The 19,094-nt window shown below is 44.1% G+C and overlaps 1 protein-coding gene across 3 annotated transcripts in view; it reads left to right on the forward strand.

Moving 5' to 3' along the window:
- The window catches only part of LOC119966359 (CKLF-like MARVEL transmembrane domain-containing protein 6), a 130,941-nt gene extending 118,787 nt beyond the window's left edge, over positions 1-12,154 (forward strand). For all 3 annotated transcript variants that reach the window (XM_038797892.1, XM_038797889.1, XM_038797891.1), the window contains exons 4-5: positions 4,021-4,119; positions 8,733-12,154. In XM_038797892.1, the coding sequence (XP_038653820.1) occupies positions 4,021-4,119; positions 8,733-8,906 (273 nt within the window). In that variant the 3' untranslated portion in view covers positions 8,907-12,154. The remainder of the gene's footprint in view (positions 1-4,020; positions 4,120-8,732) is intronic.
- The last annotated feature ends 6,940 nt before the right edge of the window (positions 12,155-19,094 follow it).

Below are 19,094 nucleotides of genomic sequence, written 5' to 3' on the forward strand. Positions count from 1 at the left end.
TACCGAAATTGAGCCTGTAAATGCTAAAAATATCAGTAATGTGGCAATTTTAAGAAAATAAATCATGGCTGGACTTTTCAGTCCCTCCTATCCCTTTGTGGAGAGTCGTAAAATTGGGCGCCATGCTGCTTTACTTGTGGCTGGTGGTTGCATCCCGAGGCCCATCCACCCATGGGCTGATTGATGCCCTTAATTGATCATTTAAGGGCCTCCTAGCACTGCTGCCAGTATTTCGCCCATGGCAGCGGGAGGTCAGCACCAAGTACCCAGCCTGGCAGGTTTTCTGAGGTGGGCTGTTGGCTGGTTAAGAGGGAGGTAATAATCCCTGTGCCCATTGGAGAACCCCTGCCCTGTCCATATCCTACCTTGCCAGAGCCTGCCCGTCTAGCTTTGGCGAGGTCCCAGACTTATTTTAATGTGAGTGCTCCATTACAGCACCTCTTCTCCAGGATTGGTGGCAGTCCCAGCAGTGGCCACTGCTCTAGGCAGTTTGGCAGCTCTTGGAGATGGCCATTAAATGGCTTTGTAGCAGCCAGCAAAGCCGGGGCAGATTCACCCCTGATATTTACACGGTGTCCAACCCCATGTTTTGAAACACTACCCAGCTCTACCTCACCCGCTTCTGTAAGATTCTTCACTGTCTCTTTATTTGTCAATGGGACATCTTCCGCCTGTAACATTGTCTGGCTCCAACTCTTCTGCTGCTGAAGCCCTCATCTGTAGCTTTGTTACTTCTAGACTTTCCAGGCTTTTCCTCCCATCCCACCCTACATAATTTTAAAACCATCCAAATATCTCCTGCTTGTATCCTAACTTGCAACAAGTCTCCTTCACCAATTACCCTTGTATCTGCTGATATACATTGGTTTCCAGTCTAGCAACTTCACGATTTAAAATTCTCACCTAGTTTTCAAATCCTTGCCATTACTTCAGCAACCCTTTCCTCTGTAAACTCCCCAACATTGCAACCCTCTGAGGTCTCTGCGCTCCTTCAATTTTGGTTTCTTGCCATCCATCCCCAGTTAGTAGCTGTGGGCAAGATATTCCAGGCCTTCCTACCAGCTGGATGTTCCGGTCCCACCAGAGGCAGCCTCTGCTGGCGAGCAATGCAAGAGGCCATTGACTTTGGTGGGACCAGAAAAATTAGCTATTTGTGTTGGAATTACAGCTGGAGAATGATTTTGGCACTGGCAGGGAAGCTGCATTATACATGAACAGCTGAAACTTATATGGCCGTAGTTTGTGATGTGGGTTCTTTGTCTCATAAAGCTGTGTTGGAGTGAGCACCTGCTCAATTAGTACATGTGTTACATGCAACATCAGCAAAGAGGAACTTTCGAGATGTGCAAGGTCTGATATCAGAAACTAAATCTGTTTTGAAATAATCATCTGAAAAAAAGACTTCCTGGGGCAGTTTGATCGGTATTTTGATTTCCCCCACCCCCTCCACACCCTCGGTGAATTTCCTTCCTCTTTCTGAGCACATGCAGGCCACTAATTACTTGGGCAGTAACTAATTTCATTGAAGTTACATTACCTTCATTTTTTGTTATTTCAAAACTTGATAATGTTTATAAAGCAGGAACATCTGACTGTACCAGCCAGTCTATTCATTCATTAGCACTGTCGGTCTTGTGTTTCACACCAATTGCAACATGTGAAACCCACAATTCTTTGTAATGCATCTGGGGTGTTGGCTTTGTACTGATCTTCCGATTTCCATTTTGTACTGTCCAATGCATATTGATATTGCGGGAGTTCAGCTCCCATTGATTGTCTATTGATTTTGAAAAGCAAACGGTCAATCAGCCGAGTAATTAGTGGAAATAGCTGCTGTTGTGCTACAACGCTGTGGCATTCTGGACAAGCTTCAAAGCAGTTATGATAGCCAAGTTTGAAAGATTTTCCTTCTGTCACCAGCATGAGATTCCAAGTTGTTGCTGCTCCCTCCTATTTTCCCAGCCCCCTAGCTTAACATACACATTGAACTGGTTCAAACAGAGCTACTCTGTTCAAACAGATAAACACTCCCGTGTGCATTGAAAAGTAGTTTTTTCCCCCCCTCATAGAACAGCACAGAACAGGCCCTTCGGCCCTCGATGTTGTGCCGAGCCATGATCACCCTACTCAAACCACGTATCCACCCTATACCCGCAACCCAACAACCCCCCCCTTAACCTTACTTTTTAGGACACTACGGGCAATTTAGCATGGCCAATCCACCTAACCCGCACATACTTTTTAAGGAGTTGGTCTACAGAAACCAGGGCTCATTTCATTAGAACAAAGTATATTAAAGAGACCATCTGACGGAAACATTCAAAATCAAAAAGTTTCCATTGGTTAGTAAGTTAGTAACAAGTTGCCAAAAGTCTTTACCAGAAAAGTGCAGGAGGAGGTTGGGATTTTGATTATACACAGAATTTTGGGATGTGGAATGTTTTAACATAAATGTTGGTGGCAGCAGAATGCACACAGTTTTAAGAGGGGAATGGATAAATATCGACAGCTCTTCTGACAGCTGACACAGGGTCTAATTGGCCTTCTATATTGTAAGATTCAGTGATACTATACTGGCATTAATTGTTAGTTTAACTCCGAACAGGAGTTGCACTTCTATTCTGAGTCAGATGTTTGTGGTTTCAAGATCCAAAATTTGGGGTGGCGCGTCATGAAGTACTGAGATAGTGCTGAATTATTGGAGATACCATCCTTCTGATGAGGCAATAAACCAAACACTTGTGTGGGTACTAAAAATGATCCTGTGAGACTATGTCTTGGCTAACATTCATCTCACCGTATACACCACCTAAGCTGATTAAAACTTATTTCATGTGCTACTGCCACAAGGGTATACATAATCAAGTAACTACATTTCAAAACAATATTTAATTCGCTGTGAGGAACTTTGTGATATTTCCATGATATGAAAAGCACAATTCAATTTACTTCATTAAAAAATAGATTGATAAACAATGTCAACTGCTTCGAGAAGATTTAAATTTTAATCCTTCACTCTATAGGCTTCAAATGGGGACTGGTGTCCCAGGCAGAGTGGAAACCTGAAAGACACACAACCTGATAAATAGATTAAGAAATTTTTCATACATCCCCGGCAGCAACCTAAAACAGTCGGTCATTAGGTCTTTTACATATTTAAAGGAGCTTTTTAACAATTGGTTGGAAAGTATTAGAAATTAGTGAAGAATCATGTTCAGAAAGCCGCACTGAAGAAAACAATAACTATTCAAAATGTAAAATGAATGAACAGTGAGGAAACCGTAAACTAGCTTAATCTTTGCCATTGAGAAAGAAGGGACGAAAGGGGCCATGGCATCTTAAAGGATAAGGTAAATCCATATGTTCTTGAAAATACATCAGGAACGTAGGACCACTCAATAAAAGTGAACATTCAGAAAAGCACATTTAGAACTGTTAGTAGGAAAAAAATATTTAGTGTATAAATATTTGCACAACTTTTCTGGCAATGCAATAAAATTAAAAAGAAAGCATAACTTAAAGAATAGAATTTACAGTGCAGAAGGAGGCCATTTGGCCTATTGAGTCTACACCAGGCCTTGAAAGAGCACCCAAGCCCATACCTCAATCCTATCCCCATAACCCAGTAACCCCACCTAACCTTTTGAACACTATGGGCAATTTAGCTTGGCCAATCCACCTACCCTGCTCATCTTTGGACTGTGCGAAGAAACCGGAGCACCCAGAGGAAACCCACGCAGACATGGGGAGAACATGCAGGCTCCACACACTGACCCAAGCCGGGAATCGAACCCGGGTCTCTGGCGCTATGAAGCAATAGTGCTAACCACTGTGCTGCCGTACCACCCCGTATGTTATGAGATGATCTGAAGGGAGACAGAAGTACCTGATACACAAGCTATAAATGTCAAACGGCCTTTTCTTAATCATGACCTTTTTAAAATGTGTTTAATGTATCACCTCTGATAAAACGTTGATTGGGGAACTGAAATTGAATTTCACTGTTTATTTTTTCTACAGGACTTTACCTACACTGCTGTGATTTCGTTGTTTTTCTTGATTGCCTCCATTATATTTGCAACAAAAAATGATGGGTCTGGTGTGGAGAAAACGTCTGTGGTAAGTTGTCCTTTAAATTTACCATTACTTTCAATTGTCCTAGTCCTGTGCTCTCAAAAGGATATTGGCCAGGATTTTTCCAACCTGGCCCACCACCAGGACCTGGCCAAAGATGAATTCAACACACAGCATATGCTTGAATGCTCATCAGAGATTAAATGAGACAATATATTCAAGGCCAACGTCGAGATTACATTAATGCTGTTGTAGAAATACACACATTACATGTGACTGACGTGACAACTTGATATTCTTTTCTTAAATTTTTAAAATTAATTTATGAGATGTGGGCATCACTGACTAGGCCAGCATTTCTGGCCTATTCCTAATTACCCTCAAACTGAGTGGCTCTGTCCATTTAAGAGGTCTTTTAAGGGTTAACCACATTGCTGTGAGTCTGGAGTCACGTGTAGGCCAGACCCGGTAAGGACGACAGATTTCCTTCCCTAAAGGACATTAGTGAACCAGATGGATTTTTATGACAATCCGCAACGGTTTAATTGTCATTATTAGACTTAATTCCAGATTTCTATTGAATTGCATTTCACAACTCTTTATCTGTTTCAGTAACAATCCCTAACAAGATCTTCCTTGGTCTGCTAAATATTATTTTCCCTAAGTTTCACAGAGAGTATATATGATAGGTTGGAAAGGAAGCAAAAGAGAACAAAGTCTCCAGACATAATAACATGGGGATGAATTTTATGAGGTGCTGTAGTCCCCACCCATTCCCAGCTAAAATGTCAGGGGCTGATCGGGATGGCTGCCCCACAGCACTGCCACACTGGGAGCAATATTAATTGCTTCCTCACTACCGCAGGAGAAAGTCTTGCCTCAGAGAGCTGATGGCCAATCGGATGGTTTAATGCTATTCCCTACCTTGCTGTTTGGAGGCCTGTAGATAATCTCACCAATGTTTTCCACCCCATTCTTCGTTGCTTCTTAGTTCCACACAGGCTGATTTACGGTTGCGATTCAATCAAGCAATTTATAAATGTCACTTTAGGCAGGTTTGGCGGGGTGTTCCCACTGGCTTTTTTGGTGAGATCCATATCGGTATGCACCCACACATAGTCATTTGTTTGGGCCTTGGAGTGGGTTTCTCCCTGGTTCAGCCCACACTTAGAAATGTATTCTTAACTGGGGAGTTGAACTCACCGGCGGGACCAGTTCCTCAGAGATCAGGCCGCCATTTTGAAAGGGTGCCTGATCTCTAAGTGAGCTTGAAGGCCCCCCCCCCACCTATGGGCAATGCTACCCCCCACATACATGGGCGTTACTCCACCACCCCAAGGGATGCCACCCCGCTATGGGGTCTCTGAAGGCCACCCTTTTCAGGTTCCCCCACATCACCTTTCGGTCCCCACCTTTCACTCCCACCAAACCGTATGAGATCCTTTCATAATCCCCCTCTTTCAAGGGCATGACACCCCAAAGGCCCTGATCCTTTGCAGTGCCAACCGGGCACCCTGGCACTGCATTCCTAACACACAGGAATGCTGCTGACACATACAATGCTAACTGGGCACCCTGGCAGTGACAAGTTGACACTGCCAGAGTTCCCAGTTGGCCATGCCAAGGGGAGTGCCAGGGTACCACCTTGCCCTGTCCCCGACCACCCAGGGGCTCTAATGGCCTGTGAGAACCCTGAGATGCCATCACGCCTGGTCCACATTTGTGGAAACCAGTCCTAAATGGCACCTGGTTGAGGCCTTGCAAGCGCAGCCATTGATTCTCGGGTGCTAGGTGAAATTTAAATATCTTTATCTCGATCACGTCCTTATCCATATCACGCCAAATGTTGCGAGTTGAGTGACTCGTGATTGGCCCAGTGCCTGGCGCAGTGCCCGATTTGGGGCTCTTGCAGGATTCACACAGGTGCAACGTGGTGGCTGAATCGCACCCCGCATCTAGTTTTTGTGAGCCAATCTTATCTCTCCCTATTGCACTGATTTCATCCTGAATTAACATTCCCGCCCTGCTTCCTTTTCCTTTTCCTTTTTGCCTGTCCTTCCTAAATATTGAATAGCCTTGGATATTCAGTTCCCATGGTCACTGATGTCTCCATAATCACAATCATATCATATCCATGTATACCAATTTGTGCTGTTAACTTATCTACCTTGTTGCGAATGCTCCGTGCATCATGGCTTTTTAACATTTTTACACATTTTTTTTGTTCAATGACTCTATTTGCTGCTGGCCCTTATTTTCTCAGCCTTCCACTTTTGCTTTCCATCTTTGTTTCCTCCTTTTGTGTCTCCCTGCTCAGGTTTCCATTCCCCCTGCCACTCTAGTTTAGACCATCCCCAACAGCACTGAATACCCTGGTGAGGACATGCGTCGCAGTCCTGCTGGGGTGCACCATGTCCAGCTTGTACACATGCAGTCTTCCCCAGAATTAGTCCCAATGCCTCAGCAATCCAGATACCTATATCATCTTTCTAGCCCTGCATTCAACTGGCCGTTTCTCCTATTCCTGCTCTCGCTAGCATGTGGCACTGTGAGGAATCCTGAAATTACTCGTTTGAGGTTCTGCTTTTAAATTTATTTCCGAGCTCCCTTTATTATGCTTTCCGGACCTCATCCCTTTTCTTATTTGTATCGTTGGTACCGACATAGACCACATCCATTGGCTTTTTAGCCTCCTCTTTCACAATGTCTCGCAGTCACTCACCGACATCCTTGAATCAGATCCTTTCATAATTTTATAGACCTCTTTTGGGAACAGCGATGAACAATAAATGATGCCATTGGGTCTTCTAATAATGAGACATCCAGATCCACTATCCTTGATTGATGACTTCACGTGCATATAACGTGACCAGGGTTTGGTTGCTCTCCACATCTGTAAAGGTTCAGTAGCCTCAAATAGCCTTATCTCCAGGCCATCGACTCGAGGCAAATAAGATTGAGGGGTATGGACAGGGTGGATAGGAAGTAGCTATTCCCCTGAGGTGTGGGGTCAATAATGAGGGGCATAATTTTAATGGTTTAGAGGGGATTTAAGGAAAACCTTTTTCACCCAGAGGGTGGTGGGAGTCTGGAATGCACCGTCTGGGAGAGTAGTAGAGTGATGAACCTCGCAACCTTTAAAAAGTACATGGATGAGCATTTGAAATGTTCTAACATTCATGGCTATAGGCCAAGTCCTGGAAAATGGGATTTGTGTAGTTTTAGTGTTTTGTTGGCAGCAAAACTGAGGTCCACATCCATTTTGATCACAGGAGTTTCAGGGACCCTCGGCTGCCAACCACCTCTCAGATTCCTATCATAGTAGTTGTACTGAAAAACAATATTTGCTGAATAGGTAGATGAGCTTGAAATGCATGGGTTGTTACGGAACAAAAGCACTGTAGTAATTGACATTACGTTTTTATTCTTCATATTTTATAAAACAATGTATTTTGCAACATTAGTTGTAACAAGTGCAAAATGTTTTATTTTTGAAGTTTGGCAGGAAAAATATCTGCAGTGATGAGGCATTATTTAATAGCAGATAAATGGGGTGTTCGCTTGATAAAGTGGATCTAAACACAGAAACACGAGTTGGCCGTTCAGCCCATCGAGCATGCCCTGCCATTTAATACGATCATGGCTGATCGAACACTTCAATGCGTTTTACACCCACTATCCCAAAATCTTTTACATTATTGTTAATCAAAAATCATATCAATTTCAGCTTAAACATACTCAATGACTGAGAAATCCAAATATTCATAACCCTCTGTGTAAAGAAATCTTTCCTCATCTCAGTCCTAAATGGCTTTCCCCTTAATTTGGAATTGTGCCCCCTGGTTCTGGACTCCACAATGAAAGGAAACATCTTACCTGTGCCATTCGAAGGTGAAACAACCCCCCCATCCCAAATTGCCCAGCCCTGCACCCCCCACACAATCATGGCCTCTCAAACTTGGGTCCCACTCCTCACGAACCCCAATACACCGACAAAGTTTCGGTCCATTGTAGCTCCCAGACTCAACAGCATTATACAGGACCAGCAGTGGGGCTCCAGGTACACAGAGATTTGCCAGCCACGGATTGGACTTCCTGTCCTTGAGGTGCAGAAATTCTACCTCTAGCCAATGGTTGCTGCCGTTCTTCCCTTTTGCAGGTTCCCCACCACTCTTGTGTCTGGGGTGGGGATGTGCAGGGACCATGGCACCCCTTAAAATCTAGCATTAGTACCAAGTCACCGTTCCCTCACCCCAAAACCCCAGGATCACCGGAAGCTTTGGAGCACTGTAAAGTGAGGAGAGGGAAGTCAGTATCATGGATCTCCACCATTTTTTCTTGCACTTTTTGCTTGAGGTTGATCAGGTACAAATCACAGGAATGCAAGCCCTACGGGAGTCTTGGACAGTTTTCTCGGAATCTATAGGGCGGCACAGTGGCGCATTGGTTAGCACTGCTCCTTCACGACGCTGAGGACCTGGGTTCAATCCGGGCCCCTGGTTACTGTCCGTGTGGAGTTTGCACGCTCTCCCCGTGTCTGCATGCGTCTCATCCCCACAGCTCAAAGATGTGCAGGGTAGGTGGATTGGCCACGTTTGGTGCATGTCTAACAAGAACAGGTCCATTTCCATTTTGTTTATTCTCACTGTTTTCTTTAGGCATTTGGATTCATGGCTACTATTGCCTTCGTACTGGATGTGCTTCGACATTTGTGGCAAGAGGGACCACCCTGGAAGGAAAAGAAGGATAAACCAGCTGAGCCCAACAAAGGCACGGGGAATGTGAAAGGGGAGACCGAGCCACTGAATGAGCCAGGAAATCTGCCAGTCTGAGTTCCACAACAAGTTGCTCTGTTTATTTTAACATAACTTTTTTCTGTACATATTCAAATCTTGATCAAATCTTGTCCAGATTTGATCAAACAGTGATAGCAAAAAAAAATTTCAAGTTGTCTTACACTTATTGTTCTGACCAAAATGAATTTATCATGAGGTTTGGGAATCAATCTGAATACAAATTGCTTTCTTGTCATTTACATGTGCAACATAGTGCAATCTACTGTAAATCCAGTGAAAATTAATTAACTGAACTAATGTTGCAACTAACTATAACCTTTTGATGTCTCTTGGATATTAGCATCTCATTTTATCTCCGCTTTTTAAAATTATTAGGAAGCTCAAGCAACCTGTATCTCAAAGCATTTCATAATTGTGCCTTCCAATGCTTGGATCAAACTTTTATTATATAAAAAAAAAATTCTAAATTATTTTTGGTGTTGGTGTTCGTTTTAATTTTATGCAAAATGACAGCACAAGTACATCCATTTTCCCAATTTATTTAACTTACTTACAGGGGAAGCATTTAAACATTTATGGCCTCATTTAACTAGTTCTAATTGGACTGAGGTGTTATGCCTGACCATGAGAAGAGACCCAATAGCTTCCTGATAATTTGGAAGATTCTTAGTGCTTTGTTGGGATTGGATTTGAACTGAAATCTATGCATTTAAAATGTGTGGATATCCTGACCATTGTGCAAATCTGTCACTTGGTGTTCGAGTTGGCTTTAATCCCAGTGTAAACTCAGGTCAGCTCAATGGCTTTTCCAAGTTTTAAAAGTTATTTTAACCTTTAAACGTATTTCATCTCCTGCAGCATTTCTGCTCTAGCAAGGAACTTTCCAGAATTCAAGGTTATTCTAAAAAGCAGATTTTTTTCCCCCCAAAGAACTAACTAGAACGGGTGAAGTAATAATCTAGTGCTGACCCTGTATCTGAATTAGATTTTCTGAGCATGATTTTATTAAGTGTACCAGTCCAGCCTTAACTTTTCTGTGGCCTTAAAATTCAATTATTTATTGGCTCTAACTACTACTACTGTCACTGTCTGCTGTGTATTCAAATTCCAGATCGGAAAAAGCATACAAGTATCTGAAGGGGATAAATCATTGCTGGTTGAATCCAGTAACTTGGCCAATATTCTGAAGTTGGTTTTAGAACTGCTTTCGTAATGTGCATTCAAGAATATGTGTTCTCTTAGTTGTATATTGAATATATATTTTACTATGATGTTCTCTATAGACTGATAAATACTAGTGGAATTCTAATTGGACAACCAGCACACCCAAACCTGGATGTGTTTGTCAGCAGTGGTTCTTGACTCATTTATTCCTGACTCATTAATATTCTGCTTTTTAAATTCTAAAATGTTTGCCCTTTGCTATCCAAGGTTTGCATTGGTTGAAAATGCAGCCTTAGGAGAGCACAGAGGGATTTTGTACCAGCTCATGGACAGCATTATTAATGCAATTGCAATAAATTAAAAATATTATTTGTAATGTTTATGCTGTGTAGTCCAGGTATCTTAAGTGGAATAAGTCAATGTTTTTAGCATATCCTTCACCAGAGTGCAGGTTAGAAAAGGTTCCAGCAGAAGTGGGAGAAACAGTGGTTTTAGTGATGTCCATTAACCTGCAGATAGACTTTCACAATTATTGGATTATGTCCAGAATAAGTTGTTTAGAATCTGTCTGGCTATTGCAAGAACTAAATGCGAACAAAGTGCATTGTTGTTCATCTAACATCAAACAGCTCCTCGCCATGAAGGCCAGTGTATTAGTAGTTTTGAACGAGGGAAGTCCACATTACGTATTGGTGATTTGGTAGATTTCTCTGATGATGTTTGATAATTATTAGAAGAATCTTGTGTTGGCTAAAAAGATGATATTTCTGTGTAATAACATGCTTCAGACGTTCCAAAAGAAATAAAGCAACTGAAGGAATATCCCCGTCTATTCAGAAACCTGGTATTTCTGATATTTTAAGAGAAATTTAGCACCTTTCAGTAACCAAATTAAGTCTGACTGATACAAAAGTCCTGTCTGGATTCCACAGCTTCAACATCAAAGCTCTATTTGTGTGTAATTATCACAGATTTTTGGTGTAATACGACTGGCTGTAGAGGAATTAATTTGCTGTCAAAAATTCTTCATGTTGGTTTAATTTATAGGGGGTTAAGTTGGTCAACAGCAGCAATGTGAAATAGACCCATAGCGAATCACCAACCAATTTTTAGCTGCCAGCCAATCTGATTAGCCAGCAGCACCGGGTTCAAGTGGTGGACACTGCTGGGGCTGCAGGCAGTCCCCGAACAAGTGCAGGTAATGGATGGAACCTGACTTCACAGTGAGTTTGGAATATTGGCAGGGTATGGTTCACAGACCCCAGGGTGGAAGAGAGGGTGTGGGTTTGAGAGGCCGGGGTGGGGGGGTGTTGCCTCTGGGTACAAGTGAGGCACTACACAGCCTTGTCCCGACACCAGCCCATGCAATTAAAGCTGCCGGCTACCTAGCATGTGTGGGCCTCTCGCCTGCCAAGAGTAACATATTGGAGGATGCAGAATGAGGCACCTCAGTGGTATAAATTGATGACTCCAAGCTCAGGTTGGCTATCTGATGCCTCCATAAAACCCACCATAAAATGAGAGACAGGTTGGGTATGGGTGGGAAGGCCATGTGTTTTTTAGAGCCTCTCCCACCAACCCTGCCTTCAAAATACACTGGCAAGGGCCTGTAACATCCAGCCCTAAGTCTCGCCCTCACTTTTATTTGGTTTGAGTGTAAAATATCTTGACAATATTTTCCAAATCAGTGGAAAATAAAAACCTGTGAAAAAGTGGCAGCCAATCCACCAATAATCTGTTTTGCAAAGCTGGCCAATTTCACCTCTTAATATTTGAAATTCTTTTATCCTATTAATGTTGCAGTTACCCACCTGTGTCAGGTGGGGCATAAACAAAAGCTGTGCAAATCTCACCTCGAGTCTGCTTGCCATTGAGTAAGGATCCTTTAACCTAAGGGGACAAGCAAAAATCTGCATTTTAGTTAAATGCTAATCAGATTTTACTGTTCCAAATCTGAGATTTCAGAGTGCCGCTTAATGTTTGTGCTGTCAAATGTTATTGTAGGTACCTAAATGTATTAGCTTCATATGTAGTTGCATACCTTAAAACCACCGTAATCTGAAAAAAACACTATGTACTGCATGTTCAATTAAAGCGACTTTATATACTTTTTAAATTTTCATCCATCTGGCAAAAGGTTATTTCTGTGACTGATTTCCTGTGATCTCTTCAATCAAATCATATTATGCCTGAGAGTCCTGATCATTTCAAGAAAAATAAAGCAGTTGTGAATCATGCCAGTCAAGCTCAGGAAGGAAATAATACTTGTTGCATTGTAAAGAGTTAATAACAGCTTATGTAGCCTCTAGGTTACACACTGGGGGCACAACATTATTTTTCTTTCCATAATGAGAGATGGCAGATTCCAAAATCTGAAGCCAACAACACTTCTGTACCGCTTCAGCTTGTCTTCAAAAGAGCAGTCACACTGGAAGGAATTTTAACTGTCTGTGGCATTGTGTGCCTGAGAAGCCCAATTTTAACTTGAGTCTCATGTGCCGGTTAGTTGTCAGCTGCCCACCCAAAATAGGAGAAAGCAGTAGGCCCGAGAGTTATCCAGCACTCTTTGGCTTGCCTGCCAGGTCCTCAGAATGGAACATGGACATGTAGGGTCCTGCAGCTGATTTGCAGCCTGAGAAATCTTCACATTTTAAATCCTTCACAGTAGCAGCAACCATTTTATTTCAATCTCCCCACCCTATCCTTGGTGGTGCTGCAGAGAGGCAGAACCAGCTGGCATGCCAGGATTAGTCAAGGTGAGGCAGAGAAAGGGAAATATGGGGGGGGGAGATCAGAGGGAACAGATGGAGGGAGGAATTTCAGAAGAGGAGGATCATGAAAATGGGAATGGACTTGAGAGGAGAAATTGGGATGGGAGAGAGTGGGGGGGGGGGGGGGGGGGAGTGCATTGGGCATGGTGATGAACATTTTCTGTAGAGCTGGGCAGAGCAGCAAAATGGTGAGTGGGAACCAGAAGAGGAGCAAGTGAAATTTGTGACTACTTTGGACAAAGATTATTTCTATTTGTGGGAAAGTAGACTGAGGAATATAAAAGGACGTGGGGGGTGATGGAGTTTCAGGAGAAACACTGGGGGCTAAATGGTTTTCTGCTTTGTTGTAATTTCTATAAATTTACAAAAAATCTCCTTTTAGTAAATTCCCAGACTTATGTGAAATCTGGACTCCATGACATTACTTCCTTGGGGACTCCCTGCAGTCCTAGTAGGGGTCACCTCTCAATCCTGGGACTACAGTGCTGCCAGCCAATCAGTTATGCTAGCAGCTTTCTTTGGCGCAACTTCCTTCCAGATGGGAACAGAAACACCACTCTGAATCAATTAAGATTGCTCCTATTCCAATATCATTGCAGGGCAACCAGATTCTGCATTGGAGAGCTCAATGTTGATTTTTCTGTGGTGGTGGGTGGGGACAGCTAGAAAGCATCACTGCGTAAAATCCAGTCCCACAACATTGGAAATCTTTAGTAGGAAATTGCAATTATGTTTTATTTTCATATCAACATTTGTCTAAGACCTGTGATGTTTTTGGATTGAATAATGAAGAGCTTCAATATCGAATCATATAATCCCTACAGTGCAGGAGGTGGCCATTCAGCCCATCAAGTCTGCATCTGAAAGAGCACCCTACCTATAACCATTCCTCTGCCCTATCCCCGTAACCCTGTCTAACCTGCACATTTTGGACACTAAGGGGCAATTTAGCATGGTCAATCCACCCGACCTGCACATAGGAGGAAACTGCAGCACCCAGAGGAAACCCTTGCAGACATGGGGAGAACATGCAAACTCCACACAGTCACCCAAGGCCAGAATCAACCCTTTTCCTTTGTGCTGAGGCAGCAGTGCTAACCACTGTGCCACCCCTGTGCTATCCTGGTGGCCAATTTCAGACAAACCATTTGCTGTACAAGCAATTTTTCTGGTAGCAACAGCTGTTCATGTATAAGAAATGAGAAAAAAAACTCTAACTAAAAGGTTTCCTCAGAATAGTTCTGACATAGAAAGAAAGTCCTCCCCGTGTGTGCGTGGGTTTCCTCCGGGTGCTCCGGTTTCCTCCCACAGTCCAAAGATGTGCGGGTTAGGTGGATTGGCTATGCTAAATTTCCCATAGTGTCCTAAAAAAGTAAGGTCAAGGGGGGGGTTGTTGGGTTACGGGTATAGGGGGGATACGTGGGTTTGAGTAGGGTGATCATTGCTCGGCACAACATTGAGGGCTGAAGGGCCTGTTCTGTGCTGTACTGTTCTATTTCTATGTAAGAGTCAAATAATTTGATGTAGGCTTCCCAATTCATTGCAGACCACAATGGTCATTGTAGACCTTTAACCCAGTTCGTAATTGTAAATTCCAAAAATTCAGAAGTGTAAATTTTAATTGTATGTTCAAATCTATTTTTATTTGCTGCTTTCTTTGTACTTCTAATTAATACAACTATTTTAAATTACCATCAATATTCTGTTTGAGTAGAGGGAAAGAGCAGAGGAGTGAGCTTAATTGAGTAGCTCTTAGCAAAAGCCAGTGGGGACTGATTGACCTGCACTTTTTCTAAACTCAATACAAGCAAGTCCAGAAGCCAAATACAAGTTGCTTGTTTGTTTCTGTCTCGTCCAGGAAACTACTTTAAATGATGTTTTAACTTCTGTGTTTCCTTACATACGGTTGTCAACTGCTGCGCAGTATAAAGATGTGAGATTGAGAAAGGGAGGCCTGGGCAGTTCCTGTCTCGGAGCCAAAGTGGCAATCAGCAAGAGTCTACATTGCCAGAATGAAACAGAGCAGGCACAATAAAACAGCAGTAAAAGCCCAGTGGGATGGAGAACCAGCAAAAATCCACAGAAAGCAGGGAATAGCAGCATACTAAAGCCAGGCAGGCCAGAGGTATATGCTGTGAATAGATGAAACATTGTTACAAGGACATGTTGCAAAAAATTACAATTACTAATTCAGCTTTATCATAGTATTTATAGTCATCGAGTCTGCACCGACCCGTGGAAACTTAAGCCCACAGCTCCACCCCATCCCAGTAACCCCACCTAATCTTTCAACTCTAGGGGCAATTTAGCATAGCCAATCCATCTAAACTGCACATCTTTGGACTAGGAGGAAGCCGGAGCACTTGGACAAAACCCACACAGACACAGGGAGAAAATGCAAACTCCACACAGTTACCCGAGGCCAGAATTGAACCCAGGGCCCTGGAGCTAACCACTGTGCCGTCCTGGGTTTTTCAAAGAAACAATAAACTAATACAATTAAGACAATAGAGCAATGTCAGCCATTCAGGCAGAATATGCAACTTGTATTCCATCCAAGTAGGATGAGAAGGGAACAGGCACCAAACATCCCACACATTTGAAATTAGTCATCAAAATGCAATTTTACAAAACATTGGATACAACGTACATGGTCATTTAATTCCTCCAGAATATACAGCCAACAGAAAGAACTGTTTACCAAGCCAGAGCGATCAGATCAGAGATCAGAATGCTGCATTGAAAATCTATAAGAAAGTGGTTTCTCTCTGAAAGTATCATGCCCAGATTTGCAAAGTAATCATCTGGAGAAGAGGAGCCTACTGCAAACCAAAATCCTTGGGAATAAAATGTGGAAATGTGCTACAAATAGCGACATAATAATAATCTTTATTGTCACAAGTAGGCTTACATTAACATGGCAATGAAGTTACTCCGACACCTGTTCGGGTATACAGAGGGAGCATTCAGAATGTCCAATTCACCTAACAGTATGTCTTTCGGGACTTGTGGGAGGAAACCCACGCAGACACGGGGAGAACGTGCAGTCTCCGCACAGACAGTGACCCAAGCGGGAATCCAGACTGGGACCCTGCTGCTGTGAAGCAACAGTGCTAACCACTGCTACTATGCCACATACATCCAGCAGCTTGAACAAAACAGCCACTTTGAATCACTGCATTGAAACTAACTATAAACCTACTTCACAAACCATAAAACATCTTATACTTATTCTCTTAATTCTACCATTGGTAGGAGTGTGTGGGCGGGCTCAATGAGTGTGTGCTGTATGAATGGTGGCTGTGATTTATCTACAATTTTTAAAATTCAAGAAGAAGGGTCAATAAATTTATCTTGTTCTTCATTTAAACATGGAAAGCTGCCTGGCTAATTCTTTTTACATTTGAAAGCATACATAATGTGTCTCCTGCAACATTGGCAAAAGCACATACTCACTAAATTCACAAAACAAAGCTGGTTATAGTAAGACTTGGTGTGGTACAATAGAGGAATCATTTTATCCCTCCTCATTTGGCCATAACAATAGGAAAGCTGTCAAGGAGTGTGAAATGAGCAGCACCCAGTCTCACACAGTCAAGAACCCACTTAACAGTGGTGTCGGACTTCCGGTGGCGGCGGGCGGGAGGCAGCCACGCGTTGGAGGGTTCCCGTTCGGGAACGGCATTGTCGGGAATTGAAGGGGCAGTGAAGGCCAGGAGAAAGCACGGGGAAGGGATATGTCGAGGACCAGTAAAAAAACAGCTGAAAGTTCGTCAGGGAGTAGAAAGGTCACCGCGGGGTCACCAAGGAAAATGGAGGCTGGAGCACCAGGGGAGGCCACATTGCTGACGGCTGAGGAAATAACTAAGGTGATGGCTGCAGAATTCGAAAGGCAGTTTATAAAATACATGGAGACAATAAGGAAGGAGATGAGGGAGGTTTTGAGTGTGCTGGTGGAAGAGGCGATTTCCCCGGTGACGACGGCGTTGGCGAGCGCAGCGGCGGAGGTGCGGAAGCAAGGGGAGGCGCTGAAGGAAGTGGAGGAGACATTATTGCAGCACGGTGATCAACTTACCTCGATGGGGAAGGAGATGCGGAAGGTGATGAAGATTAACAAGGATCTGTGAGGAAAAATGGAAGACCTGGAAAACAGATCCAGGCGACAGAATTTGAGAATTGTGGGGCTGACCAAAGGAGTTGAAGGGCCGAGGCCGACTGAATATTTTGCTGCGATGCTGGCAAAACTATTGGGGGAGGGGGAGGATCCCTCCCGATATGCACTGGATCGGGGTCATCTGTCGTGGAGGCCTGTACCAAAGGTGAGTGAGCCGCCAAGTGTAGTGACTCTGCTTCCGTAGGTAGTGTGAAGGAGAAGGTCGCGCTGGGCCAAGCAGAAGCTGGTGGTGCAGTGGGCTGGAGCTGGTATACGTGTATACCAGGACTTTATGGTGGAGATGGCGAGGAGGCGGGCTGCTTTCAACCGGGTGAAGAGGGCACTGTATATTAGCAAGGTGCAGTGCAGCATTGTATATCCAGCGAAGCTGAGGGCGACGTACAAGCTCAAGGACTTTTATTTTGGAACGGCGGAAGCAGCAGAGGAGTTTGCGAAGGCAGAAGGACTGTGGCAGAACTGAGAAATTGAGAAATGCCCATGTGCCGATGTAACCTCATGACTGTATTTTCTTCTTTTTTTTTTGTTTGTTTCACTGCGTGCGGTGTATGGGCTAAAGGAGCCGATGTTGTATATATTTGGACAAGGGAAGTGATGGGACTTTCACTCGAAGTGAGGGCTCTTTGGGGTGTAGGTGGATATGCGGAGTTTGTGCACAATAAAAAGGGGATTTCTGGGCTTTCCTAGAGCCGGGCAAAGGGGAAAGGGACCCGGGCTGCGGCCTCCACGCTGGCCGGTTTAAGCCGGCCAGTGAACGGGAGTGAGGTGGGGGGAGGGTCTGCGGCCATCGGAGCCTGGCAGAACAGGGTCCGAGTGGTCTAGCCGGGGTGGAAGGAACAGAGGTTGGGGGAAGGAGTTTTACAAGAGGCAGTGGACGCGAGGAGTTGGGGAGGGGTTTACAACTCTTGGGTATCATGCACGGCACTCTTTCAGAGGTTGGACGGCGTTGAGTGTGTGTGTGAGGGGGCGGGGGGGGGGGGGGGGGGGGTGTTTTGTTTCCACCATGGGAGGGTTTGTTTTATTGTATGCATATATTGACAGGTGGGCTGTTGTTTGGGGTGGTGGGAGGATGGGATCGTTGTTATTGTTAAGGGGATTGATTTTGTATTTGTTACCATTTACTGTCTGTGGGTGGGGTGTAAATTGTGACGGAAAATGTGAAAAAGGAGAATAAAAACATTTATTTAAAAAAAAAGTAGTGTCACCGTATTTAACCGGCTTCCAGCATGTACTGACCTCCCAAGGGAGACCCCAGCCGGGTGCCGATTAGTACTGGGGGGGGGGGGGGGGGGGGGGAGGCTGGCAGGAGTACTGCTAGGGTGGCAAAGCAAGGATGATGGCACGAGGCAGGGCATGCCGAAGAGGGGAGGAATGATGGGGGTTATGAAAGGTGGGGGGGGGGGGGATTAATGCAGTTATGGAGGGGCAAGGGTGGGGGGTCATGAAAGGGTGCAGGGGAAGGCCCTCGGCAACCCCATAGCAGGGGTGACATCGCGGGGGGGGAGGGGGGGGGGATTGGTTGGAATGTGGGGTAGTGCCCATGTGTGTTGGAGGGTGACATCGCCAATGGGTGAGGGGGACACTCAAGCTCACTTTGAGATCAGGGCACCCTTTCAAAATGGTGGCCCTTTCTCAGGGGAGTCGGTCTGGCCAGCTAGTTCAGCTCCCCAATGATGAAAATAATTCAAAGTGTGGGCTATCCCAGAAACTCCCCGGGGCCCACAAAAAAATGACAAGTGTGACAAGATAGCGGTGGGGAACCCATCGACAGAGCCAGGGAGAAACTCCCAGCCAAACACAGCTGAAATGACACATTAAACTTTTCCGATATATCGCCCCATGGTCTTTCCTAGGAGGCATTATGGCCACTGCTATTTCTTGATATATAATGTATTTATAAGTCCTTGCACAACTTTACAAACATTGGATGTATACATGAAAGCAAACATATAAAAGTGTAATCCATTTTTGTTTTAGTTCTGTTCACGATACACACTTCACTTGAAAAGGCTGTTAAACACTGATTAAACACAACATGGTGACACAATGGTTAGCACTGCTGCCTCACAGGGTCCCGGGTTCAAATTTTTAAAAATAAATTGGAGTACCCAAAGGGGC

Source organism: Scyliorhinus canicula, chromosome 5 (assembly GCF_902713615.1).
Source record: "Scyliorhinus canicula chromosome 5, sScyCan1.1, whole genome shotgun sequence".
Classification (NCBI taxonomy): domain Eukaryota; kingdom Metazoa; phylum Chordata; class Chondrichthyes; order Carcharhiniformes; family Scyliorhinidae; genus Scyliorhinus; species Scyliorhinus canicula.